The 14,102-nt window shown below is 40.4% G+C and overlaps 1 protein-coding gene across 2 annotated transcripts in view; it reads left to right on the forward strand.

Annotated features, from left to right (window-relative positions):
• AIG1 (androgen induced 1) overlaps window positions 1–7,793 on the forward strand; it is a 194,746-nt gene extending 186,953 nt beyond the window's left edge. The window contains exons 5-6 of one of the 2 annotated variants that reach the window (XM_079781300.1): window positions 207–370; window positions 7,107–7,793. In XM_079781300.1, coding sequence (XP_079637426.1) covers window positions 207–370; window positions 7,107–7,144 — 202 coding nt within the window. In that variant the 3' untranslated portion in view covers window positions 7,145–7,793. Of the gene's footprint in view, window positions 1–206; window positions 371–682; window positions 1,853–7,106 lie in introns of those variants that run through there. The other variant, XM_079781301.1, reaches the window with a different exon arrangement.
• Window positions 7,794–14,102: the final 6,309 nt, after the last annotated feature.

Raw genomic sequence — 14,102 nt, forward strand, 5'->3', positions numbered from 1 at the left:
TAAAATTAGTTCAGAGTGAAAAAAAAAAAAGAAAAGAAAAGAAAATACAACATTTCCGGTAGTTCCTATCTCAGAAGCAAAGCTGTGACTGGCATTGCTGAAGCATGGTTGGAATAGCGGGAGGGGTCCTGTTGGTAAAATCAGCAACTTTGAAATCTGACATGAGAATAAGTCCTATCTTTGTCTCCATTGCAATTCCATTGCAGGGTGTGTTGGGTGCATCATGTAACTGGGATGTGGGCGTACCCCTTCCTGGAACACATTGGCCCGGGAGCCAGAATCATCTTCTTCGGGTCTACAACCATCTTTTTGAACTTTCTGTACCTGCTGGGAGAAGCCCTGAACAGCTATATCTGGGATACACAGAGAAGTAAGTATTGTTTAGGGGAGTATAAAACAAGAGAATTTCGGTCTTAAAAAGTGTGTGCAGAGACCAAAGGAAATTTTTTCTGTAGCACGGGATCACTTAAGAAGAGTTACTTTTTTGTAATAACAATGTTAATTTAAGAGCTCCTGACAGTTACCTGAAAGGTTCATTACTCACTTTATCTTATTAGCTAGTAAAATATCTAAATCTAAGAGAAAAGAAGCACATCTATAAATTTTATAGTGAGAAATGTAGTGTTAACAGGAAAAAATTTAGGGAGTTCACTCTGATTAATAAGTACTGCCTTCGCTAAAGGACCCCCAACGAAGTAGACAAATCATTACATGTAACCAGTCTCGATGGAAGCCACCCAGATCTCCACTTTTTACATCATCCTTTCCATGGATGCAGTAGCCTCAGAGACATCTCACCAACATTCTGCTAGACATCGAGGCAGCACCGAAAACCCAGGCCACGTGATTCACCCGTGACTGTCATGTTCAAGGGCAAAGTAGTCCGGGCACTAAAGGGTAATACTTCATTGCTGCAAAAAGTTTTTTAACCTACGCTTTGATTTTGTCTTTTGTTTCTGTTTATAGCAGAGCCTCCATCTTGGCAAGGCACGTAATCTTACCCAAGCTGTGCAAAACCTGTCCAAAGTGTATGTAAGATAACATAAGAATGGGAAGGTGAAAAAAGCAGCAGCGCAGATATGTAGTGACTTGAGCCCTCATGTAATCCATCCAAAGACAAGATGACTTGGGGATTTTAGAGAGCTCTGGGCATCTCCTCTGAACCAATCACAACATTCTAGGCCTCACCAGAAATTGATCTATGTTCCGCAGACATTGAGTACCCTGCTTTGTGCCAGACACTATGCCAGGAACGTGACCTAATTAGACAAATAAAACAGTCATTGCATGGTTGCTGAATTGGACTTCTTTTGTGTGTGGATCTTCTAAGATGGTATGTGTCAAAGTCTTAGCCAATGTTAAATGGCCCAGAGGAACTTGAGGGTTTCTTTTCTCAGCAGCTGGCTTGATTTTAATAAGTGGTCTATTAGAAAAAGCATCAAAATATTTTATTCAGTTCAGGCCACTGCTTGAGGGACCAGAAATTAATCTTTTCATAATTTTCCTTTCTGTTCAATGGGAATAGTAATCTTTCTCTACTAATTAACTTATAAAAATATTTAGCTAACTTTCAAAATGTATTAAAAATAAAATGTAGCCTGGCTGGTGTGGCTCCATGATTGAGTGTCAATTTACGAACCAGGAGGTCATGGTTCAATTCCCGGTCAGGGCACATGCCCAGGTTGTGGGCTTGATCCCCAGTAGGGGGCGTGCAGGAGGCAACCGATCAAAGATTCTTTCTCATCATTGATGTTTCTATCTCTCTCCGTCTCCCTTCTTCTCTGAAATCAATAAAAATATACTTTTTTAAAGAATAAAATGTAAACATTCTTAAGTTTTTGTGAGAAAGGCCATAATTCAATTTAAGCTAATACTGTATGTCCAATATATGGTATATGATGGGCTTGATTCTATTGGTCATTTGCCATTGTTCTACTACTTCTAAGAGAATATGGCCTGAAAAGCAAGAAAGAAAAATATCCAATCTAGATTAATATAATACAGCATTTTAGCAGCTTTGAGTGAGAAGTTAAAAATTAATAGTGAAACTAAGGGTCTGTTGAATCACCTGTTCAGTTTAATTCATGCCATTCTCTTCAGCAACTTGAGTTAAAGATGACTAACATTTTGTAACTCATGTCAAGTATAGGGATTAACCCTTTGCACTCGCTTGCTTTTTTCTCAATTCCTTTATTCTGATGCTAACCATGTCGAGTCACACTCAACATCCGAGTGCAAAAGGTTAATTTTATCTGCATGGGACCATCTAGATAATTCCATGGGGACAGATGTTTTATGCCAAGTGGCCATCTTTTTCATATCTGAGAGGTATCACAAACTGATGGCCTTCTCCAAAACTTAACTGCCAAAAAGCTTTTTTAGGCCTACATAGTGGGACTATTGTTTGGAACCAACATTTCAAAATTGGAAGATTTCACAAAAAGGCCAAATTTTTTATCTTCTCAAATATATTAATATCTGGCAACACTGAGCCCACTGTTCTCTTCTGGCAACAATGGTTTGGAGTTGAGTATCAGTTGCCTCCTTTAGATGGCTGTCTAATTTTCCCTAATCCTCACCTGGCCACTTTGCAGTCCCATTAGCTGCCTGGTTCGGTAGGTAGATGAATCTGAAACTGCCACTTAGAAGAAGTGTGTCCTATGTGTGTTTGTGTACATATTGTTAGGATGAACTAAATTCAATCCAGTACAGTATTACAATCCTGAGTATATTTACTTACACCCCAAACAAAATTCCTCCAAGAAGTGGGAATACCACATTTCAGCTCCCTTCCTTTTATCCATAATGAATTTTAATGGCTCACTTGGTTGCACTATGTTGTCCTCAACTATGAGATAAAATCACATTATTATAGAATCTTAAAACTAAAAAGATTAGAAAATCATCTAAGCCACCCCTTACCTTTTATAAAGAGTCAACTGAGGCCCAGAAATCTTACGTAACCCACCAAAAAAGGTGGGTGCAGAGCCACCTCCTTCTGACGGATGTTCAATCCAGTGTTATTTCTAGTGAACCAAAAGAATGTCACCATTGGAAAATCAGACACATGAGAATTCAGAAAGTTCTCTCAGAACCATGGACCTAGCTTTTAAAATAACAATATAGACCAACCTGATAGGAACTATGAAAAGAGCCCTTAAAGTAGGCTAAATTAATAGGTAATCATTTACTCTTTTGAAAAGAAAGTAACTCCATGTGGCTTTGTGGATATTATGTTAGCTTGCTAGGGCTGCTACAATGAAGTACCAATAACTGGAAGACTTTAACAATAGAGATGTCATGTCTCACAATTCTGGGTGCCAGAAGTCCAAAATCATGGTATTGGAGGGTTGGTTCCTTCTGGGGACTCTGAGGGAAGTAATGTCCCAGGCCTCTCTACTTTGCTTGAAGGTGGCCATTTCGTGTTCACATGGAGTTCTCACTTATGTGTGAGGCTGTCTCCAGATTTATTTTTATAAAGACATCGGTCATATTTGATTAAGGCCCACACCAGTGACTTCATTATAACTTGGTAAAGAACCAAATACAGTCACATTCTAAAGTACTGGGAGTTAATTTGGAGAGATACAATTTAACCCATAACATTCTGCCTTCAGCCTCCCCCCAAATTCATGTCCTTTATTCACACAAAATGCATTCCCAATAGCCCCCCAAGTCTTTTCAGACTCAACTCTTAAGTCCTAAATCTCACCTTAAATATTATCTAAATCACACAAGAGTAAAACTGGGGGAATGATTCATCCTGAAGCAAAATTGAAAAAATTGCTCTCCAGTTATAAACCTGTGAAACCAGACAGAAAGTTATCTGCTTCCAAAATGCAATGGCTGGACAAGCATAGAATATTCACTTCCTTTCCAAAAGAAAGAAATCACAGGGTAAAAAAGGGTCATGGTTCCTAACCAAGTCGAAAAGCTAGCAGGGCAAATTCCATTCGATTTTAAGGCTTGAGAATAATCCTCTTTGGCTGAATGTTCTGTCCTTGGGACTCACCAGGAGGGGGCTGTGGCCCTGCATCCTTGGCCCTGGGCAGCAGCCCTCCCCTCTGGAGCCAAGAAGGATCCAGCCCATGAAATGCCTTTGGAGTCGTTCCTCCTGCATTTCGTCCTGCCTGTTCATCTATGCTGGCAGTGTTTCTGCTGGTACAAATTTTTCAGAACCCCTTTGGCCTCCCATGTAATCCATGGGGGGTCCAAATCATCAGACAGAGGGTCCCCCACAGGTCTTTCCCGGCTCTGCTGAGATGATTAATTGGATCCACAGGTCATCTGCCTAATCTCTTTAGCAAACAGTTGTCCAGCCACATCCTTGGCCTGCTCTCACACTTCAAGGTCCTGGGCATTGGGAAGGGCTTCAACCGATGAATTTGGTGGGGGACACAATTCAACCTACAACAGCTGAAATATTTCTATACTTTAAGAATAATTCAATTCTGCCCTAGCTGGTTTGGCTCAGTGGATAGAGCATCAGCTGTGGACTGAAGGGTACTGAGTTCGATTCTGGTCAAGGGTACATGCCCTGGTTGCAGGCTCGATCCCCAGTAGGGGGCAGCCAATCAATGATTCTTTTTCATCATTGATGTTTCTATCTCTCTTTCTCCCTCTCCCTTCCTCTCTGAAATCAATAAAAATATATATTTACCAAAAAAAGAATATTTCAATTCCAATGCGTAAGTGTTGTTAAAGTCAAACTTCATACAACCAGAAATGAAAGTGTCGAATGGTGAAAGGTTGGGGTGAGGACAGAGAAAGCAGACCAAAGGACAAAGGAGGCCAGAGCCAGGCCTATGTGACAGAAACATCCACCTTTCTTCTCCCCCAGCTGCCCATCCAGCTCATGTCCCACCCAGGCCTGCAGTGTCCCAGTGCTGCCCTCTAGTTGATCCCCTCTCCCAGTCTGGGGGAATCACAGGTGGCTGAGTCTCTCGGTGTCAATCAGCTCTTCCTCTGTGTTCCCGAAAGCACCTCCTGCCTCAGCTCTGTGACAGGTTTTTTTCAACTGTTTGTGTGGAAATTATACCTCTGGTTCTTCCAAATATTATTTACAGCTGTCTAATTTTTCCCTCTACCTCCAAGCTGCCAAACGAAAGTAGGTGGGGAGCCATTTTCCCTGTCTGGGTCAGTGAACACCCCCTGTTCTCCACCCCTGCTTTTGAAGATTCCACTCTTGCTGCCAAGTCAACCCATCTGCAGGAAAACACTTAGGAGGAAACAGACTTGAAAAAGAAAAGCAAGCAGTTAGCTCCTGATAGTTTCTCCACAGGGATGAAGTGGGAACCCAAGTCATGTGCGTTGTTTGAATGGAATCTGTGTAGTGTTTTTCTGCCTTTGCCTTGGTTACCCAACAACTAAGCCATTGCCTGCTCACCCCCAACCCTACTCCTCCTCCCTTCAGATGTCCTGACTCCTGGATTTGAAGTTTTCCTTAATATGATTCTGAAAATTACTTTGGAAAAAGTGGTACAGATCCCTGCCAGTTCCTTAGTCATGAAAACCAAACCTAAAAGAATATCTAAGGACACCTGTTCAGAGCATGTTGTCCACATTCTACTGCTGCCGCCCTGAACCCACAAAATACATACTAGGAGCCGGGGTGGAGGGTTCTTTCCTAATGAAGCCCTATCATGGTGACCCTCTGCAGTTAGGCTTATGATTTTTTATATTGGAAGTTCCATATTTTGTTCTGCTTTCCCTCCAGTCCAGCCTGCTGAGACCTCCTCTATGTTTACTGTTTATTAATTGGCTCAGTAAAGATGAACTGTGCCCCTACTAGGAGGCAGACACGGTGTTATGTTCTAGGAATATAATCTGGAATAAAGCAGGTAAAGGCTCTGCCCTCAGAGAGCTTGCAGTTTATGAAAGAACACCAACAAACCCTCCACGACAACATTTGGGGTTATTTTGTTCCAGCAAAAATTCTCTGAGAATTTAGTATCAGAAGAAAAATCTTTATCTAGAAAATAAGTGGGAAGCATTTGCCAGGGTTAACTTTGATTCATAAGAATGACTTGAACGTTTTCATCTCTAGAAAAATGAAACACCATTAGCTATTCACTATATAGACAATAGACAGAGATCTTACCGGTCTGGTCCATATGAGTCTCTCAGGAAGAAAAACATAGTCTAGCAGCAATAAAAAAGAAGGATCTCTTACCCTTTGAGACAGCATGGAGGGACCTGGACAGTATTATGCTAAGCGAAATAAGCCAGTCAGAGAAAGACAAGTATCACATGATCTCAATCATATGTAAAATCTAATGAACAAAATAAATCCAGAGACATGGAAGCACGGATCAGACTGTGGAATCTCAGAGGGAAGGTGGAGGAGGGTGGATGGGTGGGAAGAGATCAAAGAACTTGTATGCCGATATGCAGGACCCTGGGACACAGACAATAGGGTGGTGAAGGCCTAGGGCGGGGATGGGCTAGAAGAGTTCAGTGGGGGGGGAGGGGGGGGAAACATATGTAATACTTCAAACAATAAAGATTTTTTTTAATAAAAATAAATAAAAATTTAAAAGAAAAAAAACAGTCTATGAAGCTTGGGTTGAAGAGAGGGAGAACTTGAGTTTAAGTACAGATGGGTATGAAAATAAACAGTTCTTGTGGCTGACAAGCTCCCAATGAGCTTAGCACTGTATATATTGCTTGACTTTTAACCACCTAGAGTTCGTGTCTTGGGAAGGAACAGGAATAAAATCAAAATGAAGAAGGTCTGTTTGAAACTATCAGCAGCACCTCCTATCGCTACAAGCTCCTTACAAAGCAGTCTGGTTGGGGTTTCTGAGCAAACTCCATGAGTCAAGAACTAACTTGAGTTCCTCACTCCCAGAAGCCACAAGGACTGGGTGTGTCCCAGAGATGTTTTGTCTTGATTTGAGGGAAAGGGGTGGTGAGAGAGGTCACTGAGAAAGTTTCTGGAGAAAGCAGTAAATGAGTTTCCTTCTCAACTGGAGAAAAGGGGTGAGTGCTGGAGGGTGGACGAGAAGTGGAGAGAGGAGAGGTGTGGTTTTTTTTTTAAAGCAGCTTGGCAAAGCTGCTCATAGTTTAATCTGATGTTCAAATAAAGTACTTTGCCTATGTTTTAGGTATGGAAGAAGAGAAAGAGAAGCCTAAATTGGAATGAGATCGAAGAGTACAAGGAAGAGCTGGACTGAGCCGCCATGAAGACTCATTAACCCCATTTCCCCTGGGGCATTGGCAGTACAGGAGAGGAAGCCTCACGGAACTCTTAGAACTCGGTGGAATGTACCCCCACCTCCCAGCCCAAGGGAGGACACCTTTTATAGAGAAATATACTACATAAGAATAGAATACAGTTGTTTCCAAAATAACTCCTCCTGGTTTGTTAAAGAACTCTTTCCAAATTCATGATTGATGATAACATTTTCCCCCTCTTCTAGTTTCTAAAACTAAAATTGCTCATTGGATTTTAATTTGTGCAATTGTAATACCATTAAGAATAAAATACTGTTGTGTTTCTTGTTGAGAAATTTGTGAAAATCAAAGGAGCAGATGTAAAGCAAGGCATTCGAGTATTTGTCCTACAGGTGGCTGGAAAAAGGAACCCCGGTCCCAGTGTAAGCCTGGAGGAAATGCGGTGGGTGACCCCTATTGCAATAATGTCACAGTTGCCTCAAACTGGCAATGGGAGCGAAAAGTACATCAACTTAGTCAAATCCATGAATGTTTTTGTATCTCACGGTTTAATCTTGTGAACTGTTTCCTAAATGCAAACTATAATTTTAATAAAGACCAAGCAATCCCTCGTCTGATGTCTGCATGGTACATCTCAAACCCTAACAACATCGTGTCTCCTTTCTTACTTTGTTTCTGTTACCTGTTGAAAATGGGCTTACTGAACCTGGTTTTATCATTTGCTGATTGTAATAATGTGTATCTTTCTGATAAATCCAAAAAAGAAAAATTTTTTGGAAAAAAAGTTAATTTACAAAATGCTTGACCATAATTATTTTTAAGTAATATTAATGCAGAATATGGAGTAGAAAGTATAAAAATAAATCTTAGAGAAATATAATGAAGGAACTAATAAAAACAAAAGCAGAAACTATGTAAAGCAGTAGAAAAACAAGAGTGGGATTGATATATTGATTATTATAATATCTCATCTATATAAATATAATTAAAATATGCAAACTACTGATATGTTAACTGAAAAGAAAGACAAAGAGAAAAAGACAAATATAAGCACAGATGTGAAGCAAATTTTAAACTATGAAAATATATTTTATAGCTCTATGGCAATAAATTCTTAGGGCCTGGAGAAATGCACAATTTTCAAGGAAAATGAATTCAATAAGAATTAGGAAGCTGAAACGGACTTATATTTATGGAAGATATTTTTAAATGTTCAATTAGCTATCTCCAAAAGAGGAGTTGGATCCAGAGAGTTTTATGAGCAAGTTCTTGAAAACTTTCTAGTAACAATTCTCATATTATTCAAAATGTTCCAAAATTACAGAATGATGAAACACTTCCCCAATTATTTTTCAAAGTTAATATAACCCTCAAAACAAAGCCAACATAGCAAAGAAAAAAATTTCACTTGCTTTCACTAAAATGCTGGCAACATCAACCCAACAGTACACAAATAATTTTTCAAAACTAAAAAAGGTTTATTCTAAAAATTCACGGATGGTCCTAGCTGGTTTGGCTCAGTGGATAGAGCATCAGCCTATGGACCAAAGGGTTCTGTCAAGGGCACATACCTGAGTTGCAGGCTCCTCCCCAGATCAGGCCCTGGTCAGGGCACGTGAAGGGAGGAACCAATCAATGTGTTTCTCTCACAACAATGTTTCTCTCTGTCTTTCCCTCTCTCTTCCACTTGCCCTAAAAACTAATGGGAAAATATCCTTGGGTAAGGATTAACAAAAGAATTAAAAAATGAAAAATAAATAAAAATTCAAGGATGACTTAATACTAGGATTTTTATTAAAAACCTTGTCTCAGTGCACAAAAGGAAAAAAAATTATATGATTCCACTGTTGCTGTAAGGCATTTGAAAACTTTTAACATTTATATCTGATAATACCATCAGTAATATGAAAACATCCCATATCATGAGAAGGAATAGTCATCTCAAAAACCAAAGGCATTTCCTTTCAAGGTCAGAAGTAAGATATCCACTACACTATTCTTGTTATTGTTCTGATGTGTTTGGGAATGTTAGGTCTAGCACCAGGTAAGTTATATTTTGACCTGGACAGGAAAAGTTTTAGGTTTAAAAAAAAAAAGTTTTATGTAACTATAGAATGGATGTTATTAATGAAAAAGAAAAATGTGGTTAAAAAATAACAGGAAAGGGGCAAAACCACCATTTAAAAGGAAACCATTTTTCCAGATGACTCTCAGAAGTGGAAACCTCAATGAGTGGAATATTTGTAAGGAGTCTCTGGGACAATTCCTCTGAGAACCTGTGACTCTCCATCGCCTCCAGCAAATAACACTTTCTCACTTTGCCCACCAAACTGACACCTAAAGAAGTTGACACCTGGGTGCTTTAGATATAAAGCTGATTCAATTTACAGTATAGCAATTTGAATTTATGCCTTACTACTGTTTGAAATACAATTATGTGATCACGTTTGGGGTTTGGTTGGGTTTTCTCGTGGTGGGTCATTTTTATTTTGTTTTTAATGTAGCAGAAAAATAGGCAAGTGAAAATAACAGGAAAATCTTGAAGAGGATGAGTAATTAAAGCATACTATGCTATTAAAACGTTATAAAAATGAAATAATTAAAATAGTGTGGTATGGCTCAAGAATAGAGAGAAAAATCGACAAAAATAGAAAGCAAACCCAGAAACAGGCCTAGTATGTGTGTGTGTGTGTGTGTGTGTGTGTGTGTGTGTGTGTGTGTGTGTAGGAGGGGCAAAAGTAATACAAAATAAACTATGTGTTTCATATACTCACAACTGTAAACCTACTTTTTTCCCACCCTGTATCCCCCACAGCCAACCTCCCATGGCCAGCCAACCTCCTGCGGCCCCTCGCCCCTGCCGGCCAACCTATATAGTAAACTAGAGGCTCGGTGCATGAAAATTCGTTCCCTGGGGGTGGTGGGGGGTCTCGCAGCCCAGCCTGCCCCCTCTCACAGTCCAGGAGCCCTCAGAGGATGTCCCACTGATGGCTTAGGCCCACGCCCCATGGCCGATCAGGGGAAGGTGATGCCCCCATCATGCCTCTGCTGCTGCCACTGCCAGCCTCATGGCTGCCTGATTTTTGGCCCTCGCAGCCACTGTGGTTTGCCTGAGCCTCCGCCTGGCCTCGTTGCCTGAGCCTCAGGCCCTGAGCAGCAGCAGCCATCACTGGTGGCTTGCCTGAGCCTGGGGCCAGCCCTGGGCAGAGGCAGCCACCATCCACAGCTTGTCTGAGCCTCAGGCAACCGCTGTGGCTTTGTCCGGAAGGAGGCAGCTTCAAGTCCCCACCCACCCAAGCAAGCCTCTCCTAGCACACAGCCCCGCGCACCCACGCACGCAGCCTCCTGCTGATCATGTGACAACCATTAGCATATTAGCTCTTTATTATATAGGAGGATAATAAAGGTGGCATTTATTATATAGATCAGTAAGGGCATAATAAATAATTAGATGAGTGGTGCAAATGAATAATTACTTGGTAAAAAATAAAAAACTAGATTGCTCCCTTAAACCACACACACACACACACACACACACACACTATATATAAACTTTCAGGTAGATTAAATAATGAAATGTTTCAAAAAGGTATAAAAGAATATACATAAATATCTGATCCTATAATAAAGATATGGAAAAAGTATGTGATATTTATGTGCACTGTATATATTAGGAAATTGAATACCATTTAGAATATATATGAGATATTTGAATAATATGCGTGTGTGTGTGTGTGTGTGTGTGTGTGTGTGTGTGTGTGAGGAACTTGAATCTACAGGTCTGGTAACTGACATTGTGTGCAATAATTGAGACAAAACATCTAAGATGTGTTTAAGACAATGATAGCACAATTACCTTATATAAGAAACCTGGAGAACTAGGCTGGGATGGGGTTTCATGATGAACTGGACTTTGGATTTGTCTGTATGTATGTCAAGGGTTATTTCAATGTAATTGTTGGAACAGAATCTATATTCCAGATCATTGAGGAGTTATTGATATTAGTGGATGCTAAAGAAGAGATAGCAATTACAGAATACTATTTCAAAAATAGAACTTATATCTAGAGAACAAAAGCTATGAGCATAATATGAATCAAATGTGAAAATTCCTGGTTGGTGAAAATTCTGGCTTAGCCTTGGATGGGAACATTCCCCACCCCCTACCCAGTTATAGGAAGGAAGGAGAAAGAAACAAGTGTCCTTGGAAGTGGTTTGCAGGACAAAGAACAAAATTCAGGGACTGCTTTTTGATGACTAAAATTTTCGCCTCAAAGAATTGACTGAAGAGAGTGAGAGAACAGATAATGGGTTGGAATTTGTAATACAGCCTGAGGGCAGCATAGACTGAAAACACAGAAGGTTTTCTCGGTGGCACTGGTGGCCAGAGATGTTGAAGATCATGAATTTACCTTGGTGATAACAAGGACAATTCAGAGATTTCCTCCCAGAGGTCTCAACAGACCAGGAAGAGTAAGGAAGTTGAAAGTTTGGTTTAGAAGAATAAGTGCCATAAAAGAACAAGCCAGTGAGTGTCAAGTGTGGTGAGAAAGATGAATCATGGGGTCTGGAACTGAGGAGGAAAGAAAGGAGATCAACATTGGAGCACAACAAAATGACCCAGAAATTGACAGTCTCAGTAAGGTTGAAAAAATAGATGTATCAAGGAAATGAGGGTAATAGACAGGAAATCATGATCAGAAATTAACTGTTTGAGTTCAGCATTTCAGGGATGCAGGAGATCATACTATTTCTCACCTCTTTTTTTTTTTAGTTAATATGGTGTGGTAGTAGTTCCCCCTCCACAACGATGCCCATGTCCTAATCACCAAAGCCTTTGAATATTACCTTTCATAGCAAAAGGGACTTCAGGAGTGATGAAGTTAAGGATTTTGAGATGTGGGGTTTACACTAGACTAGATCATCCAGTGCATCCAATGTAATTACACATGTTCTTCTAAGAGGGAGGCAGGAAGGTCACAATGAGAGAAAAAAATATGACAATGGTAGCAGAGATTGAAATGGTATAAGGAAGGGGCCACAGCCAAAGAATTTGTGTAGACACTAGAAACTCAAAAAAGACACAGAAATTGATTCTCACCTACACCCTCAAAAGTAATTCCACCCTACTGACACCTTGATTTTAAGACTTTTAACCTCCAGAGCTATTAGGTAATAAATATGAGTTTTAAGCCACTAAGTTTGTGGTAATACAGAAAACTGACACATATGTTATCATTAAGCATTTTTACATATTTATGTGAGCTATTCTTTTATTATGCTAAAAAATAAAGTAATAGCCACATGATATTATCTAAAATTCATATTTGTGACTTTCTAATAATTCAGTGGCCAACACTGTTGTACCTCATTAAGCCAAACCAATTATCCAGTGCTGACAAGCTGATCCAAGTTAATCAAACTCATCTTATCTCATCTGATTTATTGAAATGGAAGTGCTGAGGATCATTAATGAAGTCCCATGGAAACATTCAAAACATTTGGGTGCTTTCATGCCTACTCATCAACTAAGCAACAAAATGTTTGAGGCAGATGACCCTAATTTCCAGCACAACTCAAGGGATTTTGGAGTAATGACAAACGCCTTTGCTTGTTATAGAGAGACTTGCCAGGAAGAGAGATGCCCAAGCTTTATGGAAAATATGTTTTTAATACCTCAGTCAAAACAATCCATGTAGTAAAAGTCTCTCAAGGGAATTTTGCAAGCGTATAAAATCAAACACAACATAAAAGCTTTTTAAAATGCTATGTCTAGTTTTGCATATATACACAAGCATATTCATAAGTTCAATTGAATAGTCTCAACATAGATGTGTGCAAGAATGAAATCCATTCATTTTTAAGGAGCACTAAATGTTCTGGGCTCAACACCCTACCTCCTGTGCAGTCCAGGCATATTATTTCTTCATCCCATTCAGGCTTAATATTTATTCCTGTGCTTTTTAAAATCCAAACTGTCAAAACTCCTTCTCCCTTCCCTCTCTTCCTTGTGCCAGGGGGAGAGGAGAATGACCTATGCTCACATAGCAAATGGCATCAGAGCTGGCGAATCCTTTCTCTGCCTCTAAGTCCAATACAGAGGGGCTGGGATCAAGCGTTGGCCCTGGGGATGAAATTGTTAGTTCTTTAGGGAGCTCCTCAAGGTCCCAGCCACAGTTCCCCTGTCATCTTTTCCCCTATTACCAAGGCAATAAGCAATACATCCAAAAGTCTCTGCTTCTGGCAAGCCCCGGCTACCCTCCATGGCATGCCCCATGAAGCCTTTCCAAGCCAAGAGTGGAAACACAGGCTGCCTTGGGGCACTCGCTCTTACAGCTCCATCAACAGCAACACCAAATGCTCTCTCAGCTCAGTGGCACACAACCCCATCCCCACAGTTCATCCCGGGGAGTGGAGGGAACTTGGGAAACACAGATTTCAACAGAAGAGTTTGGAACAGATAGAAATTTCCCTGTTGCCTGCTTCCCAGGCTCTCCATCAAGGGACAGAGAGGGAAAAGGCATTGTTAATACTTCATGAACCTTCTTTCAAAGGTCTAATATCCTTGCCCCCACCCCTCAACTGTGTCCTTTATTCTATAAAGGATTGGGGCTTAAGACACTGGTTCTGCTGGATGCCTTTTGCTAGTAAATATCATAGTATGCGACTGGCATCAAGAAGGCATTTCACTGCGGGCTGGTGTGGCTCAGCCTTTGAGCTTTGACCCAGGAACCAAGAAGTCGCTGGTTGGATTCCAGGTCAGGGCACATGCCCAGATTGCAGGCTAGACTCCCTGGTGGGGGACATGCAGGAGGCAGCCAATTGATGATGTTTCTCTCATTGATGTTTCTATCTCTCTATCCCTCTCCCTTCCTCTTTCTCTAAAAATAAATAAAAACATATTTTTTAAAAGAAACCTTAAAAAA

This window comes from Cnephaeus nilssonii (assembly GCF_951640355.1).
Source record: "Cnephaeus nilssonii genome assembly, chromosome: 9".
NCBI classification, from domain to species: domain Eukaryota; kingdom Metazoa; phylum Chordata; class Mammalia; order Chiroptera; family Vespertilionidae; genus Cnephaeus; species Cnephaeus nilssonii.